This window comes from Dicentrarchus labrax, unplaced genomic scaffold (genome assembly GCF_905237075.1).
Source record: "Dicentrarchus labrax unplaced genomic scaffold, dlabrax2021, whole genome shotgun sequence".
Taxonomy (NCBI): domain Eukaryota; kingdom Metazoa; phylum Chordata; class Actinopteri; family Moronidae; genus Dicentrarchus; species Dicentrarchus labrax.
In genome coordinates, this window is record NW_026136721.1 from 114,188 (window position 1) to 136,921 (window position 22,734).

The 22,734-nt window shown below is 39.9% G+C and overlaps 2 protein-coding genes and 1 long non-coding RNA gene across 5 annotated transcripts in view; all 3 read right to left on the reverse strand.

Moving 5' to 3' along the window:
* LOC127355190 (uncharacterized) overlaps positions 1 to 22,734 on the reverse strand; it is a 212,150-nt gene that overhangs the window by 113,296 nt on the left and 76,120 nt on the right. Inside the window, exons 20-24 of one of the 2 annotated variants that reach the window (XM_051385710.1) lie at positions 17,949 to 18,122; positions 16,970 to 17,146; positions 16,401 to 16,574; positions 4,877 to 5,050; positions 592 to 694 (exon numbers count right to left, since the gene is read on the reverse strand). In XM_051385710.1, the coding sequence (XP_051241670.1) occupies positions 592 to 694; positions 4,877 to 5,050; positions 16,401 to 16,574; positions 16,970 to 17,146; positions 17,949 to 18,122 (802 nt within the window). The remainder of the gene's footprint in view (positions 1 to 591; positions 695 to 4,876; positions 5,051 to 16,400; positions 16,575 to 16,969; positions 17,147 to 17,948; positions 18,123 to 22,734) is intronic. The other variant, XM_051385711.1, reaches the window with a different exon arrangement.
* On the reverse strand, positions 5,878 to 13,795 carry LOC127355204 (protein NLRC3-like). 2 transcript variants are annotated; one of them, XM_051385847.1, is made up of 4 exons: positions 13,294 to 13,795; positions 8,307 to 8,542; positions 6,204 to 8,148; positions 5,878 to 6,022 (listed from the first exon to the last, which is right to left on the reverse strand). In XM_051385847.1, exons 1-4 carry the CDS (start codon positions 13,401 to 13,403, stop codon positions 6,010 to 6,012), a joined length of 2,304 nt encoding a protein of 767 aa, XP_051241807.1. In that variant the 5' UTR covers positions 13,404 to 13,795; the 3' UTR covers positions 5,878 to 6,009. The 2 variants fall into 2 exon arrangements, with proteins under 2 accessions (XP_051241807.1, XP_051241808.1); XM_051385848.1 differs by lacking the exon at positions 5,878 to 6,022 and having other exon boundaries at positions 6,200 to 8,148.
* Positions 11,709 to 13,286, reverse strand: LOC127355251 (uncharacterized). The gene is made up of 2 exons (XR_007881707.1): positions 12,315 to 13,286; positions 11,709 to 12,208 (listed from the first exon to the last, which is right to left on the reverse strand). It is a non-coding gene; the product is annotated as an uncharacterized LOC127355251 (long non-coding RNA).

Genomic DNA, 22,734 nt, shown 5'->3' on the forward strand with positions numbered 1-22,734 from the left:
TGTGTAAACAGTTTAGGTAATTTTACAGTAGAAACTTTTTCTTACTTCAAGTCTGAAGGTCCAGGTTCATCACTGAAGTCTGGAAGTATGTATTTAGACCAGCTGGATCCTGGAGACCTAGAGCTGTCCTTGTCTTTCTTTGAATGAGTCACTATACTGAAGATTAAAGACATACAGTATATATAACAATACATTTCAGATAGAATTATGTCAGGGAATTGATCATTTATAGCCAATAATGACTCTCTCATTATTGCTCTCAGTAAGGAGGAGAACTAATGCTCTGTACACCTGTATGAATATGATTGAACGTTACTGGTCAGCTGGTGGCTGAGAAGCTGATGGATGAGCCACTGATGCAAGTAATGAAAATGTGAGTTCAGTTCTGAACAAACACAATCTCCTCTCACACCTTTAAATCTTACTGAGCAAAGCTGTCACTTTGATTGAAGATAACTGTAGTGTTCAAAGAACCAACAATGGGCTAATCAGCATGGACTGACTTCAACTAACTACAAACCTCAGAGTCTCCAGTCTACAGTGTGGACTCTCCACAAGCTCACACAGCAGCTTCACTCCTGAATCCTGCAGGTTGTTGTCACTCAGGTCCAGCTCTCTCAGATGGGAGGGGTTGGACTTCAGAGCTGAGACCAGATAATCACAGCTGATCTCTGACAAACTGCAGTCACTCAATCTGAATAAAGAATAAAAGATAGATAAAAAAAAAAGATAAAATCATTTAGAATTCAATCAGATGTGTTCAGGTTTTAAAGGCACACCATGCAAGATTTTTACCTTAATATAACAGCTTCGAAGTCATTTCAATGGTAAACAAACTCGTAGTATAGCGAATCATCCCGATAACAAAGCTGGGGAGGGACACCGCTGGCAGAACCAGCAATGCAAGTCTGAAGATGGCGTATGGAGTTAGAATCATGCCAAAACCTCACACACACACAAAACGTGTTTTACTCACGTCCAACGATTCACAAACAAACTCAGTGTGGTTGGCAAATACCAAACATCATTCACAGACAAATGCATCTTGTTTTGCAAATAAGAAACGTACCTATCAAACAAATACATCATGCTTCAGAAACAAATAGAAACATATTTATTCAATTCCAAAAAAATATCCTCCAAGTACAAACTAAAATCTTTCAAGTACAAAAAACAATTCTACAAGTACGAAAAACTGTCAAGTGATTGTGACTAATTTTACGCCTTGCTGATCCCCACACAAATGCCAGTAAACTTTCTAACAAATGTAATTCGCACTCCACAACAGCAGGTGACGCTGTTGAGTCAATTTAAGGCCGCCAGGACGATCCCCCCCCCGCACCCCAAATTCTGATATAAAAATATCCTCAAAGTAAGTCGAAATTATGAGATAAGAAGTGCGCATGCGCCTCAATGGGAAGTGCGAATCTGTGACTATATTCCCAACTGCCATTGAGGCGCATGCGCACTTCTTTTCTCATAGTTTCGACTTATTTTGATGTATTTGTTTGATAGGTACGTTTCTTATTTGCAAAACAAGATGCATTAGTTTGTGAATGATGTTTTGTATTTGCCAACCACACTGAGTTTGTTTGTGAATCGTTGGATGTGAGTTAAACACATTTTGGCGCCCCCGACAAATCTGGCGAGAAGCACAAATTGCTTTATGGCGCAACGTCGCGTACATCAGCGACATAAGAAGCAGCGTCTATCTTTGCCTGTTCAATGTCCGAGCTTCCATCCTACTGAACATGTGGGTTTTCAGTGTGTTTTCTCTTTTCTTACTTTCTTACTACTTTGTTCACGTCGTCTAAATACTTTTTTGGCATTTTTGAGCACTTTTTATTTTTTGTTTGCGCGGGTCTCCATGGCGACGGAGAGTCGCATTGTTTACACCCGCGACCAGATGATCGCCCTGAGGCACCCGAGCATCCTGACTGGAGAGAGACCCTCCATACCGGATGAGCTGAGGAGACGGTGAGGCTGCAGAGCGGGGGTTAAACGGAGGATGAAGAAGAGGAGGTTTAAACTCTTCATCCCTGCAGTCATCACTGGAAACAAATGTGGCTACACGAGCAGATACCGGACTCCAACGTCACCATTCCCGGCTTCCAGGCGGTTGGAGCCGACAGGGACACCACCGCGACCGGCATGAAGAAAGGAGGGGGACTGTCCGTGCTCATAAACATCAGGTGGTGTAACGCCGGGCACGTCTGTGTGAAAGAGCGTCTGCAGCCCGGACTTCGTCCATGTTATCTGCCACGGGAACTTTCCAGTGTTATCATCATCACTGTCTATGTTCCTCACAGTGGTCTTCATCATCACCATCACTGTCTATATTCCTCACAGTGGTCTTCATCATTATCATCACTGTCTATATTCCTCACAGTGGTCTTCATCATTATCATCACTGTCTATATTCCTCACAGTGGTCTTCATCATCATCATCATCATCATCATCATCACTGTCTATATTCCTCACAGGGGTCTTCATCATTATCATCACTGTCTATATTCCTCACAGTGGTCTTCATCATTATCATCACTGTCACTTTCACTGTTATGCAGATGATACGCAGTTATATCTATCAATCAAGCCCGATGAAATTAATCAATTATCTAAATTACAAACATGTCTTAAGGACATAAAATCCTGGATGACCTGCAATTTTCTGATGTTAAACTCAGAAAAAAACGAAATTCTTGTTCTTGGCCCCAAAAACCTTAGAGACTCACTGTCTAAAGATATAGTTACTCTAGATGGCATTACCTTGGCCTCTAGCACCACTGTCAGGAATCTTGGAGTTATCTTTGATCAGGATTTGTCATTTAATTCCCACATGAAGCAGACCTCCAGGACTGCCTTCTTTCATTTACGTAATATTACAAAAATTAGACACACACTATCACAGACAGATGCAGAAAAACTAATCCATGCATTTGTTACTTCTAGGCTGGATTACTGCAACTCTTTATTATCAGGTTGCCCCAATAAGTCCATTAAAACGCTCCAATTAATTCAGAACACTGCAGCACGAGTACTGACAGGAACTAGAAAAAGAGATCACATCTCTCCTGTACTAGCTTCTCTGCACTGGCTCCCTGTAAAATGTAGAATAGAATTTAAAATCCTCCTCCTCACCTATAAAGCTCTTCATGGTCAGGCCCCTTCATATCTGAAAGAGCTCATAGTACCCTATTACCCCACTAGAACACTACGTTCTCTGAATGCTGGGCTACTTGTGGTTCCTATAGTCTCAAAAAGTAGAACAGGAGCCAGAGCCTTCAGTTACCAAGCTCCTCTCCTGTGGAACCAGCTTCCAGTTGTGGTTCGGGAGGCAGACACCCTCTCCACATTCAAGAGTAGGCTTAAGACATTCCTCTTTGATAAAGCTTATAGTTAGGGCTGGATCAGGTGAGTCCTGAACCATCCCTTAGTTATGCTGCTATAGGCCTAGACTATTGGGGGATTTCCCATGGTGCACTGAGCTCCTCCCTTCCTCTCTCTTTCTGCACTCATTCATGTCCCATTAATGCATGTTACTAACTTCACTTCTTCCCCGGAGTTCTTGTGCTTTCTCGTCTCGCAGGTTCTTGTCGATCCTGGTGGAGCCTCCTGCCATGGTCCTGCTAGATTGCCATTGCCAATACTGTTGTTGCTGTGCACCTGTCTGTCTGTCTGTCTCTCTCTCTCTCTCTCTCTCTCTCTCTCTCTCTCTCTCTCTCTCTCTCTCTCACCCCAACTGGTCGAGACAGACGACCACCCACCTAGAGCCGAAGGATCTGTCCTAGGTGTCTGGCTTTTAACAGGCAGTTTTTCCTTGCCCTTGTCGCCAAGTGCTTGCTCATGGTGGTACTGTTGGGTCTCTGTAATTAATGTTTTAAAGAGTTCGGTCTAGACCTGCTCTATTTGAAAAGTGTCCTGAGATAACTTCTGTTATGAATTGGCGCTATACAAATAAAATTGAATTGAATTAAATTGAATTGAATCACTGTCTATATTCCTCACAGTGGTCTTCATCATCATCACTGTCTATATTCCTCACAGTGGTTTTCATCATTATCATCACTGTCTATATTCCTCACAGTGGTCTTCATCATCATCACTGTCTATATTCCTCACAGTGGTCTTCATCATTATCATCACTGTCTATTCCTCTGTTTGGGAAAGCAGAAGCAGTGTGTGATGTCATCCACACTGTGACTACAAACGAAACACCTGGAGGCCTTCATCATCATCACAGGGGACTTCATCATCATCACAGGGGACTTCAACCACGTTTCTCTCTCGTCCACACTCCTAACCTTCCACCAGTTTGTCACATGCACCACCAGAGACAATAAGACCTTGGACCTGCTGTATGCAAATGTTCCTGTTTTTTATATCTGTATTTATTTCACTCAAATGTTGCTGTGACAAGTGAATTTCTACAGACATCATCCAAATGTCAGCACAACATTCATACACCTATTCATGTCAACACTGATCAATAACATGCTGCTGATCTCAGTCGGGTCTGTAATTAATGGATCGATACTATAGTGATGCTTTAAACAGCTGTATGTGAAACTGAAACTGAATAAATATTTCTACTTAAATGAAGTTGATCAATCTTAAACAAATATTAGTTCAGAGGAACTTCTGTATACAGACTTTAGCATTTACCAACATTAGAAACATGGATTTACTTTAACAACTAACAGTGGACATTTTCTACAGTTTCCTTAACAAACAGAAGTCTTTGAGACTAAATTTAGACCAAGAAAAGGAAATGTACAACTTTATGGATGTAAGTTATGTATGAATATAAATTAGGTTAAATTGTTAATTAGACATATCAGATCTACAACAGTAACAGAGAGTCAGTGAACCGACCTCAGAGTCTCCAGTCTACAGTGTGGACTCTCCAGAAAACCACACAGCAGCTTCACTCCTGAATCCTGCAGCTTGTTCTTACTCAGCTCCAGCTCTCTCAGATGGGAGGGGTTGGAGTTCAGAGCTGAGACCAGATAATCACAGCTGATCTCTGACAAACTGCAGACACTCATTCTGAATTAGGAATAAATGATGAAGAAAAAAATATTTAGAATCCAATCAGACGTGTTCAGGTTTTAAATGTATAGCTCATTACTATGTCATAATCAATGAGCTTTTCTCTAAAATGAGTAGAGTGACTTTGTCATTGTGTTATTATGGATCATCACAATCACCCAAATGTCAGTACAATATTCATACACATATTCATGTCAACACTGATCAATAACATGCTGCTGGTCTCAGTCAGGTCTGGAATAATCATCAAATCAGAAATTGTTGTTACTTCTGTTTCATTTTTTTCCAATTCATAACATTTATTTGTTATTTCATGAAAAATACATGAAAAATACTGACAGATGCTTTCAATAAATATCCAACATGAACAATATGGAATAAGCAAGACTAAGTACGTTTTTTCTATTTAAGTAAACAGAAAACTTTACAAACCACAGATTCAGACTATCCTTACTGTCCTCTCCATGAATACACACTGACTGACTAGGAGCTCCATCCTTTCGTCTTCTTTATAACTGGATCAAATGGGCACTAAGCAAAGAGACCTGCATGTAACATAGTAACATAGTACCTTCCTGTACAGATGTAGTGTATTATTTGTGCTCCTGTTTACTGGTTGAGTCAGAACATGAAGTGACATTATTTTCTGAATAGAATCGTATTACCTGTACCCTGTTTTTGGACAGAGGTCAGACATGATACTTCTTACAGCTGCATTTAGACATATGCTTCACACTCTGTCTCTAAACTCAGAACCTCTGTTATGGATTTCAATTTGGTGGATATGCACTGTACAAGAGTAAAATACATGAACTGACCTCAGGGTCTCCAGTCTGCATTGTGGACTCTCCAGTCCAGCACACAACAGTTTCACTCCCGAATCCTGCAACTGGTTCTTACTCAGGTCCAGCTCTCTCAAATGGGAGGGGTTGGACTTCAGAGCTGAGGCCACAACTTCATAGTGAGTCTCTGAGAGAGCACAGGCAGACAGTCTGTGATGACAGACAATTTAAAATTTAAGCTATAATAAAAAATTACAGTTATTATAAAACTTAACTAAGAAAAGTTTTATATTGTGCATGTGTGTAAAGTGTCTGATGTCTAATGTCTTCAGATACATGATGCTTAATAATGTTGTTTATGTACTTACACAGCTTTTCTGCAGTTCCTCACAGCTGGGATCAGTCTCCATCGTCCTTCCCATGATGAATTGTACTTCTCCAGGTCCAACTCATCCAAAACCTCCTCTGACATCTGCAGCAGGTATGCCAGAGCTGAGCAGTGGATCTCAGAGAGTTTCTTCTCTGATCTGCTCCCTGACTTCAGGAACTCTTGGATCTCCTGATGGACTGAGTGGTCGTTCATCTCCATCAGACAGTGGAAGATGTTGATGCTTCTGTCAGGAGAGATATGATCACTGTTCATCTTCTTCAGGTTGTCGATGACTGTCTGGTTGATTTCTGGACTGTTGTCTGTCTGACCCAGCAGGCCTCCTAAGAGTCTCTGGTTGGACTCCAGAGAGAGGCCATGAAGGAAGCGAACAAACAGGTCCAGGTGGCCATTTTTACTTTCAAGTGATTTCTCCATGGCTCTAGACAGGAATTCGTCTAGGGATGGGTAATGTTCATTGTTTATGTTATCATCATCAGCACCGCCATCACCATCATCACTATCCCCACCATAATCCTCATCTTCCAGGTCAACTAGGTATGGGTAATGGTCATTGTCTCTGTCATCATCAGCACCATCATTACCATCATCACCATCCCCACCATCACCATCATCTTCCAGGAAGTCTTCCAGTACCTCTGTCTTCCTGTTGGTGTAACAGTGGAACATGAAGACTGCAGCCAGAAACTCCTGAATGCTCAGATGAACAAAGCAGTAGACTGTTTTCTGGAAGATCACACACTGTCTTTTGAAGATCTCTGTACAAACTCCTGAGTACACAGAGGCCTCTGTGACATCAAGACCACACTGCTCCAGGTCTTCTTGGTAGAACATGATGTTTCCTTTCTTCAGCTGTTCAAACGCCAGCCTCCCCAGCTTCAGAAGAACTTCCCTGTCAGCCTCCGTCAGCTCCTGTGGACTCTTCTCATGTCCCTCATCATACTTCTCCTTCTTCCTCTTTGTCTGAACCAGCAGGAAGTGTGAGTACATGTCAGTCAGGGTCTTGGGCAGCTCTCCTCTCTGGTCTATAGTCAATATGTGGTCCAGAACTGTAGCAGTGATCCAGCAGAAGACTGGGATTAGACACATGATGTGGAGGCTCCTGGAGGTCTTGATGTGTGAGATGATTCTGTTGGACAGACCTTCATCACTGAATCTCCTCCTGAAGTACTCCTCCTTCTGGGCGTCAGTGAAGCCTCGTACTTCTGTTACCCGGTCAACACATTTAGAAGGGATCTGATTGGCTGCTGCAGGTCTGGAAGTTATCCAGACGAGAGCCGAGGGAAGCAGATTGCCCTTGATGAGGTTTGTCAACAGCACGTTGACTGAAGACTTCTGTGTGACGTCAGACACAACCTCATTGTTGTGGAAATCCAGTGAAAGTCTGCTTTCATCCAGGCCGTCAAAGATGAACAAAAGTTTACAGACAGCGAGCTGCTCTGCTGTGACCTTCTGTAATGTTGGATGGAAAACATGGAGCAGTGTGAGAAGACTGTACTGCTCATCTTTGATCAGGTTCAGCTCCCTGAACGAAAGCAGAACCACCAGACTGACATCTTGGTTTTCCAAGTCCTCTGCCCAGTCCAGAGTGAACTTCTGCACCGAGAAGGTTTTTCCAACGCCAGCGACGCCGTTCGTCAGAACCACTCTGATGTGGCTCTGTTGGTCAGGTAAGGCTTTAAAGATGTCGTGGCACTTGATTGGAGTGTCATGGAGGGTCTCCATCTTGGAAGCTGTCTCAAGCTGCCTCACCTCATGTTGGGTATTAACCTCTTCACTCTGTCCCTCTGTGATGTAGAGCTCAGTGTAGATCCTGTTGAGGAGGGTTCCACTTCCTGTTTCATCAGTTCCTTCAGTCACATATTTACATTTCCTCTTTAAACTGATCTTATATTCATCCAAAACCTCCTGCAGACCACTATCTTCTGAAAGACAAAAAATAAATGTGAGACTGAACAGAAAACAAGAATATGCAGAAGTAAAAATGTTTTTCAATCTATATTCGTAATAATATAAAACAAAGTTAAACAAATGTTCTTCTCTTGTTTTCAGATATGAGGACATCAGCAGACAGATGTCTTACTTAGTACAGTGCTGGTCTGACTGGCTGTCTGCAGTCCAGCTCTTGTTCTGGATCTTTTTCCACACTGGGGACAGGAGGAGTCTCCTGATGAAGCAGACTGGTCCCAGTATGAGGTGATGCACTGTCTGCAGAACCAGTGTCCACAGCTGGTAGAGACTGGATCCTTCAGGACGTCCTGACACAAAAAACAGCAGGACAGCTGCTCCTCCACAGAAACATGACTCCTCTTCTTCTCTCTGTGGAGACATTTCTTTATGACTAAAATGATTTGTTGATGAACATTTAGCCACAGGCACTGTTTAGAACAGGGGTCTTAAACTGCCAGCCCAAAGGCCATTTTAGGCCTGCCATCCCCCTCCCTCCGGCCTGCAACATGATGTCAAAAATATAGCATAATCACGCCAGCAAGATTATCATTATTATTTTTGAAGGATTCTCCAATTGATCAGCTGATATTTGCTCTAATTGGATTGATGGCCATCTCTGTAAATGCATGGTCAGAGATTAATTTCATTTTAGGTCTTGTTCTGAGAAACAGAAAGGCAACCGTTATTTGGTGGATGTTAAAGTAATATGGAGCAGGTAAATTAAGTTATGTTTTCAATATGCAACCTTATTAATGAGCCTTCTCATTAATGTGCAGGTCATCTGCTGATGTGAAAGTTTTATTGTGAAAAACTCCAAAATGGGAGTTGTGTTCCATGAAAGACTTCATAAAACTTACTGATGTTCATCAAAGTAATGGAGCAGGCACAGTGTGTGTTGCTACTGTATGGAAGTTCACTTGAAAGATACAAACGATAGAGCTATGTGTAAGAAAGAAACAATCAAACTGCAGGAGTTCAATTGTTTGGTAAGTTTGTGTACTGCAGCAGCTGTAGTGGCCCGCTACCAGTAGTACAAGCACAAAGTTAGCCTTACTGCAGTACTAGTATTATTGATAAGTGCACTTCTAGTGTATCATTGTCTCGTATTGTATAAAAGTATATAAAAAGTTCAGAGGGAATGGGGATTCACTGGGAACTTTTACTGTATTTATGAGCTTTTGGTTTGTCACAACATAAATTACAGTTATAGTAAAGGTCCCATGTAATCCGTTTCTTCATTTTTTTTTTATTTAATAAACTTTAATAGACTACCCTACTGAGCTACAATGAGCTGTTGAAGCCTTATATTAGTTATGCTGTATTATATTATACTGTACCATATGCTATTTTACAAGTAACACTGAGTCTGCCATGTTTAACAGGTCATCCGAGAAAGGATAGAGAAGGCATCAGGAAAGGATGAACACTGACCTTATTAGATCTTAGTGCTACATTTGACACCATTGACCATGATATTCTTTTACAGAGACTTGAGCATCAAATTGGAATTAAAGGAACCGCACTAAGCTGGTTTAGGTCATACTTATCAGATCGTTCTCAGTTTGTACAATTTAACGATGAATCTTCCATAAATACTACAGTTAGTCATGCAGTTCCACAAGGTTCTGTACTTGGACCAATACTATTTACTTTATATATGCTCCCTTAGGCAACATTATTAGGAATCACTCCATTAAGTTTCATTGCTATGTAGATGATGCATAGTTATATCTATCGATCAAGCAATTTATCTAAATTACAAACAAAATCTTGGATGAGCTGCAATTTTCTGATGCTAAACTCTTGTACTTGGCCCCAAAAACCTCAGAGACTCACTGTCTAAAGATATAGTTACTCTAGATGGCATTACCTTGGCCTCTAGCACCACTGTCAGGAATCTTGGAGTTATCTTTGATCAGGACATGTCATTTAATTCCCACATGAAGGAAACCTCCAGGACGGCCTTCTTTCATTTACGTAATATTACAAATTTACGTAATATTACAAACTTCTAGGCTGGATTACTGCAACTCTTTATTATCAGGTTGCCCCAATAAGTCCATTAAAATGCTCCAATTAATTCAGAATGCTGCAGCACGAGTACTGACAGGAACTAGAAAAAGAGATCACGTCTCTCCTGTACTAGCTTCTCTGCATTGGCTCCCTGTAAAATGTAGAATAGAATTTAAAATCCTCCTCCTCACCTATAAAGCTCTTCATGGTCAGGCCCCTTCATATCTGAAAGAGCTCATAGTACCCTATTACCCCTCTAGAACACTACATTCTCTGAATGCTGGGCTACTTGTGGTTCCTATAGTCTCTAAAAGTAGAACAGGAGCCAGAGCCTTCAGTTACCAAGCTCCTCTCCTGTGGAACCAGCTTCCAGTTGTGGTTTGGTAGGCAGACACCCTCACCACATTCAAGAGTAGGCTTAAGACATTCCTTTTTGATAAAGCTTATAGTTAGGGCTGGATCAGGTGAGTCCTGAACCATCCCTTAGTTATGCTGCTATAGGCCTAGACTATCGGGGGATTTCCCATGGTGCACTGAGCTCCTCTCTTCCTCTCTCTTTCTTTCTGCACTCATTCATGTCCCATTAATGCATGTTACTAACTTCACTTCTTCCCCGGAGTTGTTGTGCTTTCTCGTCTCGCAGGTTCTCATGGATCCTGGTGGAGCCTCCTGCCATGGTCCTGCTTGACTGCCATTGTTAATATTACTGATATTATTGTTATTATTATTATCAATACAGTTACTATTATTACTATCGTCACTGCTCATTGTCCCCCATCGTTGTTGTCATTGCCATTATCTTCTTCATGTTCATCATCATCAGTCACTACTATTAGTGAAGTTGTTGCTACTGTTGCTGCTGTGCACCTCTGTCTGTCTGTCTGTCTGTCTGTCTCTCTCTCTCTCTCTTTCAGCCCAACTGGTTGAGTCAGACGACCACCCACCTAGAGCCGAAGGGTCTGTCCTAGGTTTCTGCCTTTTAACAGGCAGTTTTTCCTTGCCCTTGTCTCCAAGGTCTTGCTCATGGTGGTACTGTTGGGTCTCTGTAAATAATGTTTTAAAGAGTTCGGTCTAGACCTGCTCTATTTGAAAAGTGTCCTGAGATAACTTCTGTTATGAATTGGTGCTATACAAATAAAATTGAATTGAATTGAATTGAATTGAATTGAATTGACCGATACAACCATTACCAGCGGACACTTCAGTGTACAAGAAACCATAGATCTTGATGGAGGACATGATCTGCACAGTTTACAAAAAGGTTATAGCTACTTGCACCATACACACAACTTATATTTCTGTGTAACCGGAATTTCAATTAAACTCACTCTAAACACTAAATTTAGTAATAAGCGTGGTTTAAGATAATAATATGTTCTTTCACAGGGGTTTTATGAAAAACTTATTTTAATTTCCTGCATGCAGAAGGGTTGAAAACCTGCTCCATGTAATACCTATGAAAATGTGAAAGAGTTTTGCTAGTAATCCTGTATTAAGTACTGACTGTAAGCAACACAACACATTTCTGGTTCACAGTGAAACTTTATTATGATGTTGACAGACAATGTAAGTGATACAATATTGGGGTTAAAACGCATCATCTGCATTATGCATGAGCATACATTTGGCAACATTTGTGTGACAATAACACATGTGTTTCAAGTTAAAATATCAGACTTACTATGAGATATGGATACAGTACCGTCCACAGTTGGTTACTGAGCAGTTTTTCAACTACATAAGCACATTACTTTATTAGACATTAAGTTATGTTGACATGTTATACAGGATAAAGTATCCACTAACCTAGCTCAGTCTCACTAATGTGTATAAAGAGTATAACAGATGGGTGGCTACAGTAATCATTATACTATCACTGTTTCCATCCCTACATCCTGGTAATTACTGTAAGTATTTACATTTGGTACTATGCTATATGCACATGCTAACATGTTACCTCTTTAGCTCTTCACAACAAGTGCTTTTACTTCACTGGGCTGTGTAGACTTTATGTCACTGTACCTGCAAAGACAAGCATAAAACAGAGTGTTGGTTTTGATAGTTAAGGTATAAACACTAAACTAACATTATGTCATACAGAGATATAAATAACGTCAGCAGTATTTACCTGGAGAAAACGTCGTGGAAAGCTGTAATCCTGATTGTTAATTTCTCCAAGATTTCAGGTCTGGTAGTGAAGTTTTTGGTTTAGAAGCAGTTACTGAATTAGAAATGCAACTAAACTCATCAACAGTGAGGGGCTGCCTGCGGCGCAAGACGGAAGACGGAAGGTGAAAGCTGCAGCAGTTCGTAGGAGCTGACCAATCAGAGCAGACTGGGCTTTTCAGAAGGAGGGCCTTACAGAGACGGGAGCTCAAACAGAGCGTTTCACACAGAGGGGGAAAAGAGGTGCTTCAGCTTTAGGCAGTATGAGAGAAATAATGTGTTTTTTGAACATTAAAACACATAAACCTTTCTAGTAAGTTCTTGTTTACGTTATACTAAGTAAAATTGTGAACCTGAAAAAAGGCATAATATGTCTCCTTTAAGGGAGAGCGGGACAGAATTGACCTATCTCAACTACATTGTTCTATGCATTATAACAGCGTTTATTTAATGCTAGCCAATAAAGGATTTAGATTATATTTGCTGTCATGCAGAAAAAGACTTAGAAGAGGCAATTGTGACTGAGAAAATTCAGGCAAACTTTACAGACAGATTTACAGAGAGTAATAGTGCACTTTTATAAAAAAAAATACTTAACTGTTTCTCTGTCTTTTTAAACATTTAGTGATCTGTCTGTTGTTACTGATCTAAACTCAACATTTCCTGCAGCTACTTCACAGCAAAAGTCCTGCATTAAAGAGAGCTGATTCTGTCTGTTTTACAGTCACTTTGGACAGCTTAGCTTGAGTTAATCAGGTTTGAACTGAGGTTAGAAGTGGTCTAAATACATAAAATATAAATTGTGGTAGACCAGCAGTCTAGGACACATTGCATGTAACAGTGATGTCACAGTATCAAGTTAATCATTTTCTGTCACTCTTTACTGTCAACTAACAAATGAAGTCTTTATTAAATTAAACTTAATAAAGTAAGTTTCTTACTGTGTGTCTGAGGGTTCGGGTTCGCCTTTGGACCGGTCACTCTTCATAGACAGATAGCTGGACACTGGAGACTCTGCTCGGTCCTCCTCTTCCTCCTCACGATCACTCATCTTCAGGTCTGTAGTCAGTCTGAGAGGTCAAACATTAACTCTGCACTGAGAAGGTTTTTGTCGGAGCACAAGAATCAGGAAGAACTAGTTTGTTGTTCAAGTTCCACACAAAAGAACGAGATAACATAAGTAACCGACAATCTCTCTCTCCCTCTCCCTCTCTCTCTCTCTCTCTCTCTCTCTCACACACACACACACACACACACACACACACACACACACACACTACAGTATAATAAAAGCAAAACTGCACCTGGTCAGTTTTATTTCAATCTGCATTTTATGTGTGTTACTCAGCTAATCGAGACTTTGTGTTCACAGATGAATCAAACATTCTTTCAGTTCATCCTAACATTTATTTCCTCTACAGTCCACAGTAAAAATTATAAAAATGTTGTATTAACACTCACCCTGCCTCAGCCTTCAGTTTCCGCCTCCTGCTCTGTCGACTAATGGAGTCTAAACTGAGTGAAGACACAGCAGCAGGGTTCACTCCCAGTACTCATGGACTTGGATCATATAGTCAGTGTAGCTCCACCCCTTTCCATTTACAGGACATAAGGTGAGTTTGTGTGTGTGTGTGTGTGTGTGTGTGTGTGTGTGTGTGTGTGTGTGTGTGTGTGTGTGTGTGTGTGTGTGTTTTATGAGCATATCTCTTGGCTTGAACAAGTTGAATTTTTAAAAAAGGCTATGGAGAAAATGTTGATACATTATAGTCTGTTTGCCAATTTGGGTTACAGAGGATGCTGAATGCATTTTTGACAATTTCAAAAAATAAAATGGCCGTTTAGACCGGAAGTGATTGATGAACAAAACAAACAAACAGTAGAAGACCCACCCACTATTCCCTTCTGCTGTCCATCAGTGACTTATGTGACTGACATTACCTCTTTGTGCTCTCGGGTGCACAGCTGACATAACAGCAATATTTTCACTCACAACAATGATTTTGTTAGCATTAACAACATATCCCATAAGCCTCATGGAATCTGCAGCTTTTGATTGTTAATAAATGTATCATTTAGTTTTATATTTGTCGCCATTTGGAGCATATTGTTTTAATAAAAAACAATGAGCACTACAAAACTGAAAAACACTCTGTTCCTCCAGCTTGTCACCATAGCTTGTCATAAAAACAATCCTTAATTAGTTTTGCTTCCAGTCAAACTTTAATTTAATTAAAAACAACTTACTCACATCAGTCTCCTTTCTTTCGCTTATTGAAAAGGTTGAAAATGTGAAGTGTAGCGTCGTTTTTGCTTCCTTGTTTTCAGCTGATCCTTCTCAACAACGGCAGTGGGGAAGAGGAACAGGAAATTTCACAATTTTTTTATTTCTATTTTAAAAATAACTTTATTTTTCTTAAAATGTCATTGAATAAATGAAAAGACTGGAGAACCAGAGAAAACATTAAACATATTTTACAAACAGGAGATACATTTCTTTTCTAAATCTTTAGTGTCAGCTGTTGCTCAACACGTCAAATCTAGTTTAATCAGTTTAAATAAAGTTGAACTAAATGAAGTCAGTCAGAAAGAAAGTATTCACATCACCAGTTCAGTTTTCACTGCACACAGATATTGCATCCATTCAGATAAACCAGTCTGAGGAAAACAGTGGAAATGGTGACATCTGCTGGCAGAAAGCAGCTCCAGCAGGAGCAACAGAACATGAACACTGGTGATAACAACTGCTTCAACATTGATTTCTGTGGGAAAAAGCTCCACAGCTTGACTTTATGTGTCTGTAATGTGAAAACTAGCAGAGTCACACATAAAGCTGTAAGAAACTGAACTTCATTTGGACTAAAAAAACATGATTTATTAAAAATCAAGATAGCATTATTTGTTTTATAGACATGATTAATGAATATAAAGTCTACAATCTGCACATTAAACACTTCTGATTTTCTTTTCCATCAAACATTATATACAAAATGAAATATTAAAGCACTGACTTTCCACCAAAATCCAGACAGAATCTGTTTGTAGTCAGTTGAGAAACTTCAGTAAAGCCTTGATTGAATCCAGACTTTGTTCAGGTTTTATCTACTTCATTGATTATAATATGAGAAACGGCTGGTATTGGTGGGAATAACCAGAACTTCACACATGCAATATCAACTTCCACTGTTGTTCAGAAATATGTGGAAATTAACTGCACTACTCCATCGTTCCACAGGGTGGAGCTGCAACAGAAAGCAACACTGAAATATCCAATTCAATGTGTTCATCTACAGTTCTGTTGTCATAAACAGAATGAATGTGTAGAGGCAGTTTGGGTTCAGAATATGTGAATGAATGAAAGAATAAAATCCAGGTGGAGGTTCCAGGTGGAGGAGGTGGTTGAGTGTGGAGCAGAAGGAGTGGAGGAGTCTCAGTGTGTCTGCAGAGACTGTGTAGAAGGACAGAGCAGCAGCAGAGCAGTCCAGATACACTGATGATACTCTGTCACATCCAGAGGAACACACAGGGATGATGGTGGACTTGACATTGTGTCTGACAGTGGAGCTGATCTCAGAGCAGTTCAGACTGCAGCACTGAGAGTCATCTCCACTGGTTGTGATTCCTCTGTCAGTCACTGCTGGATGAAGCTCTCCTCTCCACAGCTGATACTGCTGCTTCAACCTCTCTCCAACACAACCTCCTTCCTCACCACTCACACTCTGACTGAGATCACTTCCATCTGATGAGAGAAGAAGACAGACAACAGAGTCATAAATCAGTGTTTACAGAGACTCCCTCCATCAGCACATCCAGTATAAAGACCAGCAGCATTCATTTACTTTAACAACTAACAGTGGACATTTTCTACAGTTTCTTTAACAAACAGAAGTCTTTGTGACTGCAGACTAAATTTAGTTAAAAAAACATGAAAATATGAACAAAAGCAAATTTACAACTTTATGGATATAAGTTATGTATGAACATAAATTAGGTTCAATTGTTAATTAAACATATCAGATCTACAACAGTAACAGAGAGTCAGTGAACTGACCTCAGAGTCTCCAGTCTACAGTGTGGACTCTCCAGAAAACCACACAGCAGCTTCACTCCTGAATCCTGCAGATTGTTGTTACTCAGGTCCAGCTCTCTCAGATGGGAGGGGTTGGACTTCAGAGCTGAGACCAGATAATCACAGCTGATCTCTGAATAACTGCAGCTCCTCAATCTGAATAAAAAATAAATGATTTTACTTTAGAAGACTGAAGATGTAGTGACTTCAGCTCTTAATCTTTGCCAGCTCCACCAGTGGCTCCATCTGATGTTGTGCAGCAAAACACAAATAAAAACCCACAGAAACTCTTTTAGGATTCCACTGAAGATCCCAACATTTACAAAGACACAAATTATTATGGATTTGGGGGAAATGTGAACAAAAGACATCTAAGCTCAACATTCCTCTGCCACAGTCAATGGACTAAACCACTGAAGAAGAAAACAGACTTTAGCATTAAGATACTCAGTGTGGATCAGTATAATATCAGCCTTATGTCTGCACTTTACTGTCAGCACAACTTTCACATCATATTAATCTCAGCACAGAAGGAAAAAATGGTGTCTGACCTCAGAGTCTCCAGTCTACAGTGTGGACTCTCCAGAAAACCACACAGCAGCTTCACTCCTGAATCCTGCAGATTGTTGTTGAGACTCAGGTTCAGCTCTCTCAGATGGGAGGGGTTGGACTTCAGAGCTGAGACCAGATAATCACAGCTGATGTCTGACAAACTGCAGTTAATCAATCTGAATAAAGAATAAATAATAAATAATGAAGATAAAAATAATTTATAATCCAATCAGATGTGTTCAGCCTTCTACAGATATCACCCAAATGTCAGCACAACATTCATACACCTATTCAACACTGATGAAAAGGGTGAGTCCCTACTACTACTACTAATAATAATAGTAATAAAAAAGAACAGCGTACACAGTCCTCAGTAATGGGATGATAGAGTACTGCATGTTTTTAAAAAAAACATAACCAAAAGGACACTAGCATGGAAAGAGGCTGGTTAGCAAATCAAGGCCGTTTCTCATCAACTACTTCCATCTGGGCTTATTTAGGCTCACAAGGAAGATCCCACATATGGAAGTTAACTGTTTAGTTCATACTTTTCATACTATGTTCTTGTCCATTCAAGAGCATTTTGTTGCTGCTATTCACTGGAGCCTCTGGGCTTTTGCCTGTGACTCATCTAGGTCCAAATCCACATTTGTGTGGATGTTTATTGGACACTAAATGCAAGCAGTCAAATTTGTAACTTATAACTTGATGAAGTGAGAGGTCTCATTAATATGAATGACAATGTGCTGCTTCTTCAAAAAATACGAAGTGACTTCAGCTCTTAACCTCTGCCAGCTCCACCAGTGGCTCCACCTATACAAACTCATGTTGTGCAGCCAAACACAAAGAAAAACCCACAGAAACTGATTGAAGGTTCCAAAAATGTACTGATGTGATCAAAACACTGTCTGCACTTTACTGTCAGCACAACTTAACATCATATTAATCTCAGCACAGAAGTAAAAAATGGTGTCTGACCTCAGAGTCTCTAGTCTACATTGTGGACTCTCCAGAAAACCACACAGCAGCTTCACTCCTGAATCCTTCAGGTTGTTCAGACTCAAATTCAGCTCGCTCAGATGGGAGGGGTTGGACTTCAGAGCTGAGCCCAGATAATCACAGCTGATCTCTGACAACCTGCAGTGCCACAATCTGAATAAAGAATATATGATGAAGATAAAATCACTTATAATCCAATCAGATGTGTTCAGGTTTTAAATGTGGAGATCAACATTACTATGTCCTAATCAATGAGCTTTTCTCTAAAATGAGTAGAGTGACTTTGTCATTGTGTTATTGTGGATCATCATAATGTCAGCCTTCTGCAGACATCATCCAAATGTCAGCACAACATTCATACACCTATTCATGTCAACACTGGTCAGTAATATGCTGCTGATCTCAGTCAGGTCTGGAATCCCAGGATCATTATCAGATCAGACACGTTGATAATCCAATGCAATATAATGTCTTGGTAATCATACAAAAAAAACAATAACGAAACATAAAATCATTACTGATAACTTACTTATTACAGAGAGATCTCACATTCAAGAGGCCAAACTGGTTTGGTGACAAAGCAGAGTGAGAAGAAGCGGACATATAATGAATAGGGCATAAATTGTTATGGTTTTCACCTCTATGTACGCCCAGCTGCACGGCCCAGTGTTGGAATTACGGATCGGGATCAAGACCCGGTTCTACAAGGACCGGTTTCAAAGGTCAACGCTTATCGAGACTAGCGTTATGTCTTGAGTAGGGCTGAAACGATTCCTTGTGTTATTCGATCACTAAAAATCATCTATGTGAGTTCTTTGGATAGAGGCTTCGTTTAATCCATATAACTATACACAGCCCATACAGTGCACTTTTGCATGGATTATTACTGTCACACAATGCAGTGTGGAGAGAGAAAAAAATGAGTGCGTAGAGGAGAGACAGGCCAGAGAAAACAACGATAATTTGAAGGAGAAACAGAAAGAAACCTCTGTACCATGTGTCTGTGGTAAAACCAAACTTGTTTCGTACAATAGCACAACATAAATGCTTCATTGTGAGAAGCTAGTTAGTGTTAGCTTGCAGCTACAATTAATTGTTTATCGGTGGATAACGTCACAAGAGAAAATGCAAAAAATAATCTGGGTGTGGCTTCCAGTTTCACAGCTCCAAAATGTTTTACCTCTAATTTAGATTAAAATCACTGATGCACAAACGTATATCAATGGTCTAATAAAGTTTCTGAATTCAAATGAATTATCTGCAATCTGAAATAAAGCAATAAAAGCAATACCATTTCTGTTGGGAATTTAATGCAAACAAATATTAGTTCAGAGGATCTTCTGTATCCAGATGTGACCATTTACCAACAATTATAAACATTCATTTACTTTAACAACTAACAGTGGACATTTTCTACAGTTTCTTTAACAAACACAAGTCTTTGTGACTGCAGACTAAATTTAGTTCAACAAACATTAAAATATGAACAAAAGCAACTTTACAACTTTATGGATGTAAGTTATGTATGAACATAAATTAGGTTCAATTGTTAATTAAACATATCAGATCTACAACAGTAACAGAGAGTCAGTGAACTGACCTCAGAGTCTCCAGTCTACAGTGTGGACTCTCCAGAAAACCACACAGCAGCTTCACTCCTGAATCCTGCAGCTTGTCATTTCCACTCAGCTCCAGCTCTCTCAGATGGGAGGGGTTGGACTTCAGAGCTGAGACCAGATAATCACAGGAGATCTCTGACAAACTGCACCAACTTAATCTGAATAAAGAATAAATTACATATAATATAAAGACATTTATAATCCAATGACATGTATTTGGGTTTTAAATGTGTAGCTCAATTATTTTTAATACAATAGACATTATGACTTGTAACCCTAAAATGAGAGACTATCACTGTGTTATTGTGGATCATCATATTGTCAGCCTTCTATAAACATCATTTCAGCACATTCATACAGCTATTCATGTCAACACTGATCAGTAACATGCTGCTGATCTCAGTCAGGTCTGTAATCACAGGATCATCATGTCAAATCAAGACATGTTGGACTAAAACTGTTCATTGTTTGATTTACGTGGTCCATACAAGAAAACACCCAAAGAAAATAATTAAAAATCTAATATTAATGGTGATAAATAAAACATAAAATACCATGGCATTATTCTATGTTTGAAATCTTTCAAATAAACAAATAACCCATACCATAGGACCTTTATTTTGAAATAAAGAGGTTATCACTGTTAACAGGATATTGCATCAGCCAGAGGATCCCATGTAACCTTTATGGCTGAGTGAAAAAGTTTATAAATCTCCGTTATATATGGACAAAATAGCTTCTTTCAACTCATAGGTTGGCCAGTACACTATCCATGTCAGGTGGTACAACCAATGTAAAACTAGGAGAATGTTATTTCATCATAAAGTTATTTAATTTAAAATGTGTATGATCTTGCTAGAAAAGCCAAAAGCAAACACATGTGCCAAGAAGAAGTCTAATTTGTTTAATTTGAAATTAGTTGCAAAAGTTAGGTTATAAGTCAATAAGTCAGCTAGTGCAACTGCAGGAAATGACAATACATGGATTAAATATTTAAAAACTCTGAGACTATCTAATACATTTTTTAAATGTTTATTAATTTCAAGTTAAAGATGTGTTCTCTCTCTCTTTCTATATATATATATATATATATATATATATATATATACTTTAAAATCTTTGTTTCATTTAATGTGCCACTATCAATTAAAGAAAAAAAAAGCGAATTAATTATGATTCAGCTGCAAGAGAAGCATATCTTGCTAAAAGACTTAAAATCAATTGTAGGAAAATATATATTTTTACAAAAATTTGTTTGTACCACCTGACATTTTTGAATGAACATATGTTAACTGATAACTAGTTTAGTTCCTGAGATTAGTTACTCCGGTTCAATCTGGTACTTAATGGTTAAAAAACGACTTATGAAACCTGACATCCAGATGACCAGATTCAATGATATAAGAAATTTTAACATGAGAGAGACTGTTTACACTGCAAGTAGGTTATAGTTTAGAGAAATATTTAAAATGATTTAAGACAAACTAACTTGATCTGACCTGAGAGTTTCCAGTTTACAGTGTGGACTCTCCAGTCCAACAAACAGCAGCTTTAGTCCAGAGTCCTGCAGGTTGTTGTTACTCAGGTCCAGCTCTCTCAGACTAGAGGACTGGGAGCTGAGAACTGAAGACAAAGCTTCACAACTTCTCTTTAAGAGGTTACAGCCCCTCAGTCTGAAGAGACAATAATAAACAATACAATTTTATATATATATTAATACAATACACAAGAAAAAACTAAATGTAAGTTGAAAAGATAGCAAGGTATTTAAGTTATGATACAAAAATCCAACTCTCTGTACTTACAGAGCTTTGTTGGAGGCTTTGACCACTGGCAGCAGCCTCAGAAGAGCCTCCTCTGAAGCAGAGTATTTCTTCAGGTCAAACACATCCAGATCTTCTTCTGATGACAGTAAGATGAAGACCAGAGCTGACCACTGAGCAGGAGACAGTTTATCTGTGAAGAGACGTCCTGAACTCAAGTACTGTTGGATCTCCTCCACTAGAGAATGATCATTTAGTTCATTTAGACAGTGGAACAGATTGATGCTTCTCTCTGCAGAGAGATTCCTATTGATCTTCTTCTTGATGTACTGGACTGTTTCCCAAATGGTCTGTGAGCTACTTTGTGTCTGTGTCAGCAGGCCTCGCAGGAGATTCTGATTGTTCTCCAGTGAAAGACCTAGGAGGAAGCGGAGGAACAAGTCCAGGTGTCCATTTGGACTCTGTAAGGCCTTGTCCACAGCACTCTGATGGAAATGTTTCAGATTATGCTTGTCTTTAAATAATAAAGAAAAGAAGAATGTTTGTTCTTCTTCCAGCAGATTGACTCCAGAGCTGATGAATGTCAGATGGACATGAAGAGCAGCCAGAAACTCCTGAACACTCAGATGGACGAAGCAGAAGACCTTGTCCTGGTACAGTCCACTCTCCTCTTTAAAGATCTGTGTGAACACTCCTGAGTACACTGAGGCTGCTCTGACATCGATGCCACACTCTGTCAGGTCTGATTCATAGAAGATCAGGTTGCCTTTCTGCAGCTCCTTAAAAGCCAGTTTCCCCAGAGACTCAATCATCTTCCTGCTCTCTGGACTCCAGTGTGGATCTGTCTCAGCTCCTCCATCATACTTGACTTTCTTTTGTTTGGACTGAACCACCAGGAAGTGGATGAACATCTCAGTCAGGGTCTTGGGCAGCTCTCCTCTCTGTCTGTTCTTTAACACTTTCTCCAGAACTGTAGCAGTGATCCAGCAGAAGACTGGGATGTGGCACATGATGTGGAGGCTTCGTGATGTCTTCATGTGGGAGATGATTCTGCTGGCCTGCTCCTGATCTGTGAACCTCTTCCTGAAGTACTCCTCCTTCTGTGGGTCAGTGAACCCTCTGACCTCTGTCACCATGTCAACACACTCAGGAGGGATCTGATTGGCTGCTGCAGGTCGTGTGGTTATCCAGAGGCGAGCAGAGGGAAGCAGTTTCCCCCTGATGAGGTTTGTCAGCAGAACATCCACTGAGGTGGACTCTGTAACATCAGTCAGAATCTCAGTGTTGTTGAAGTCCAGAGGAAGTCGATACTCATCCAGACCATCAAAGATGAACACAACCTGGAACTCTTCAAACATGCAGATTCCTGCTTCTTTGGTTGCA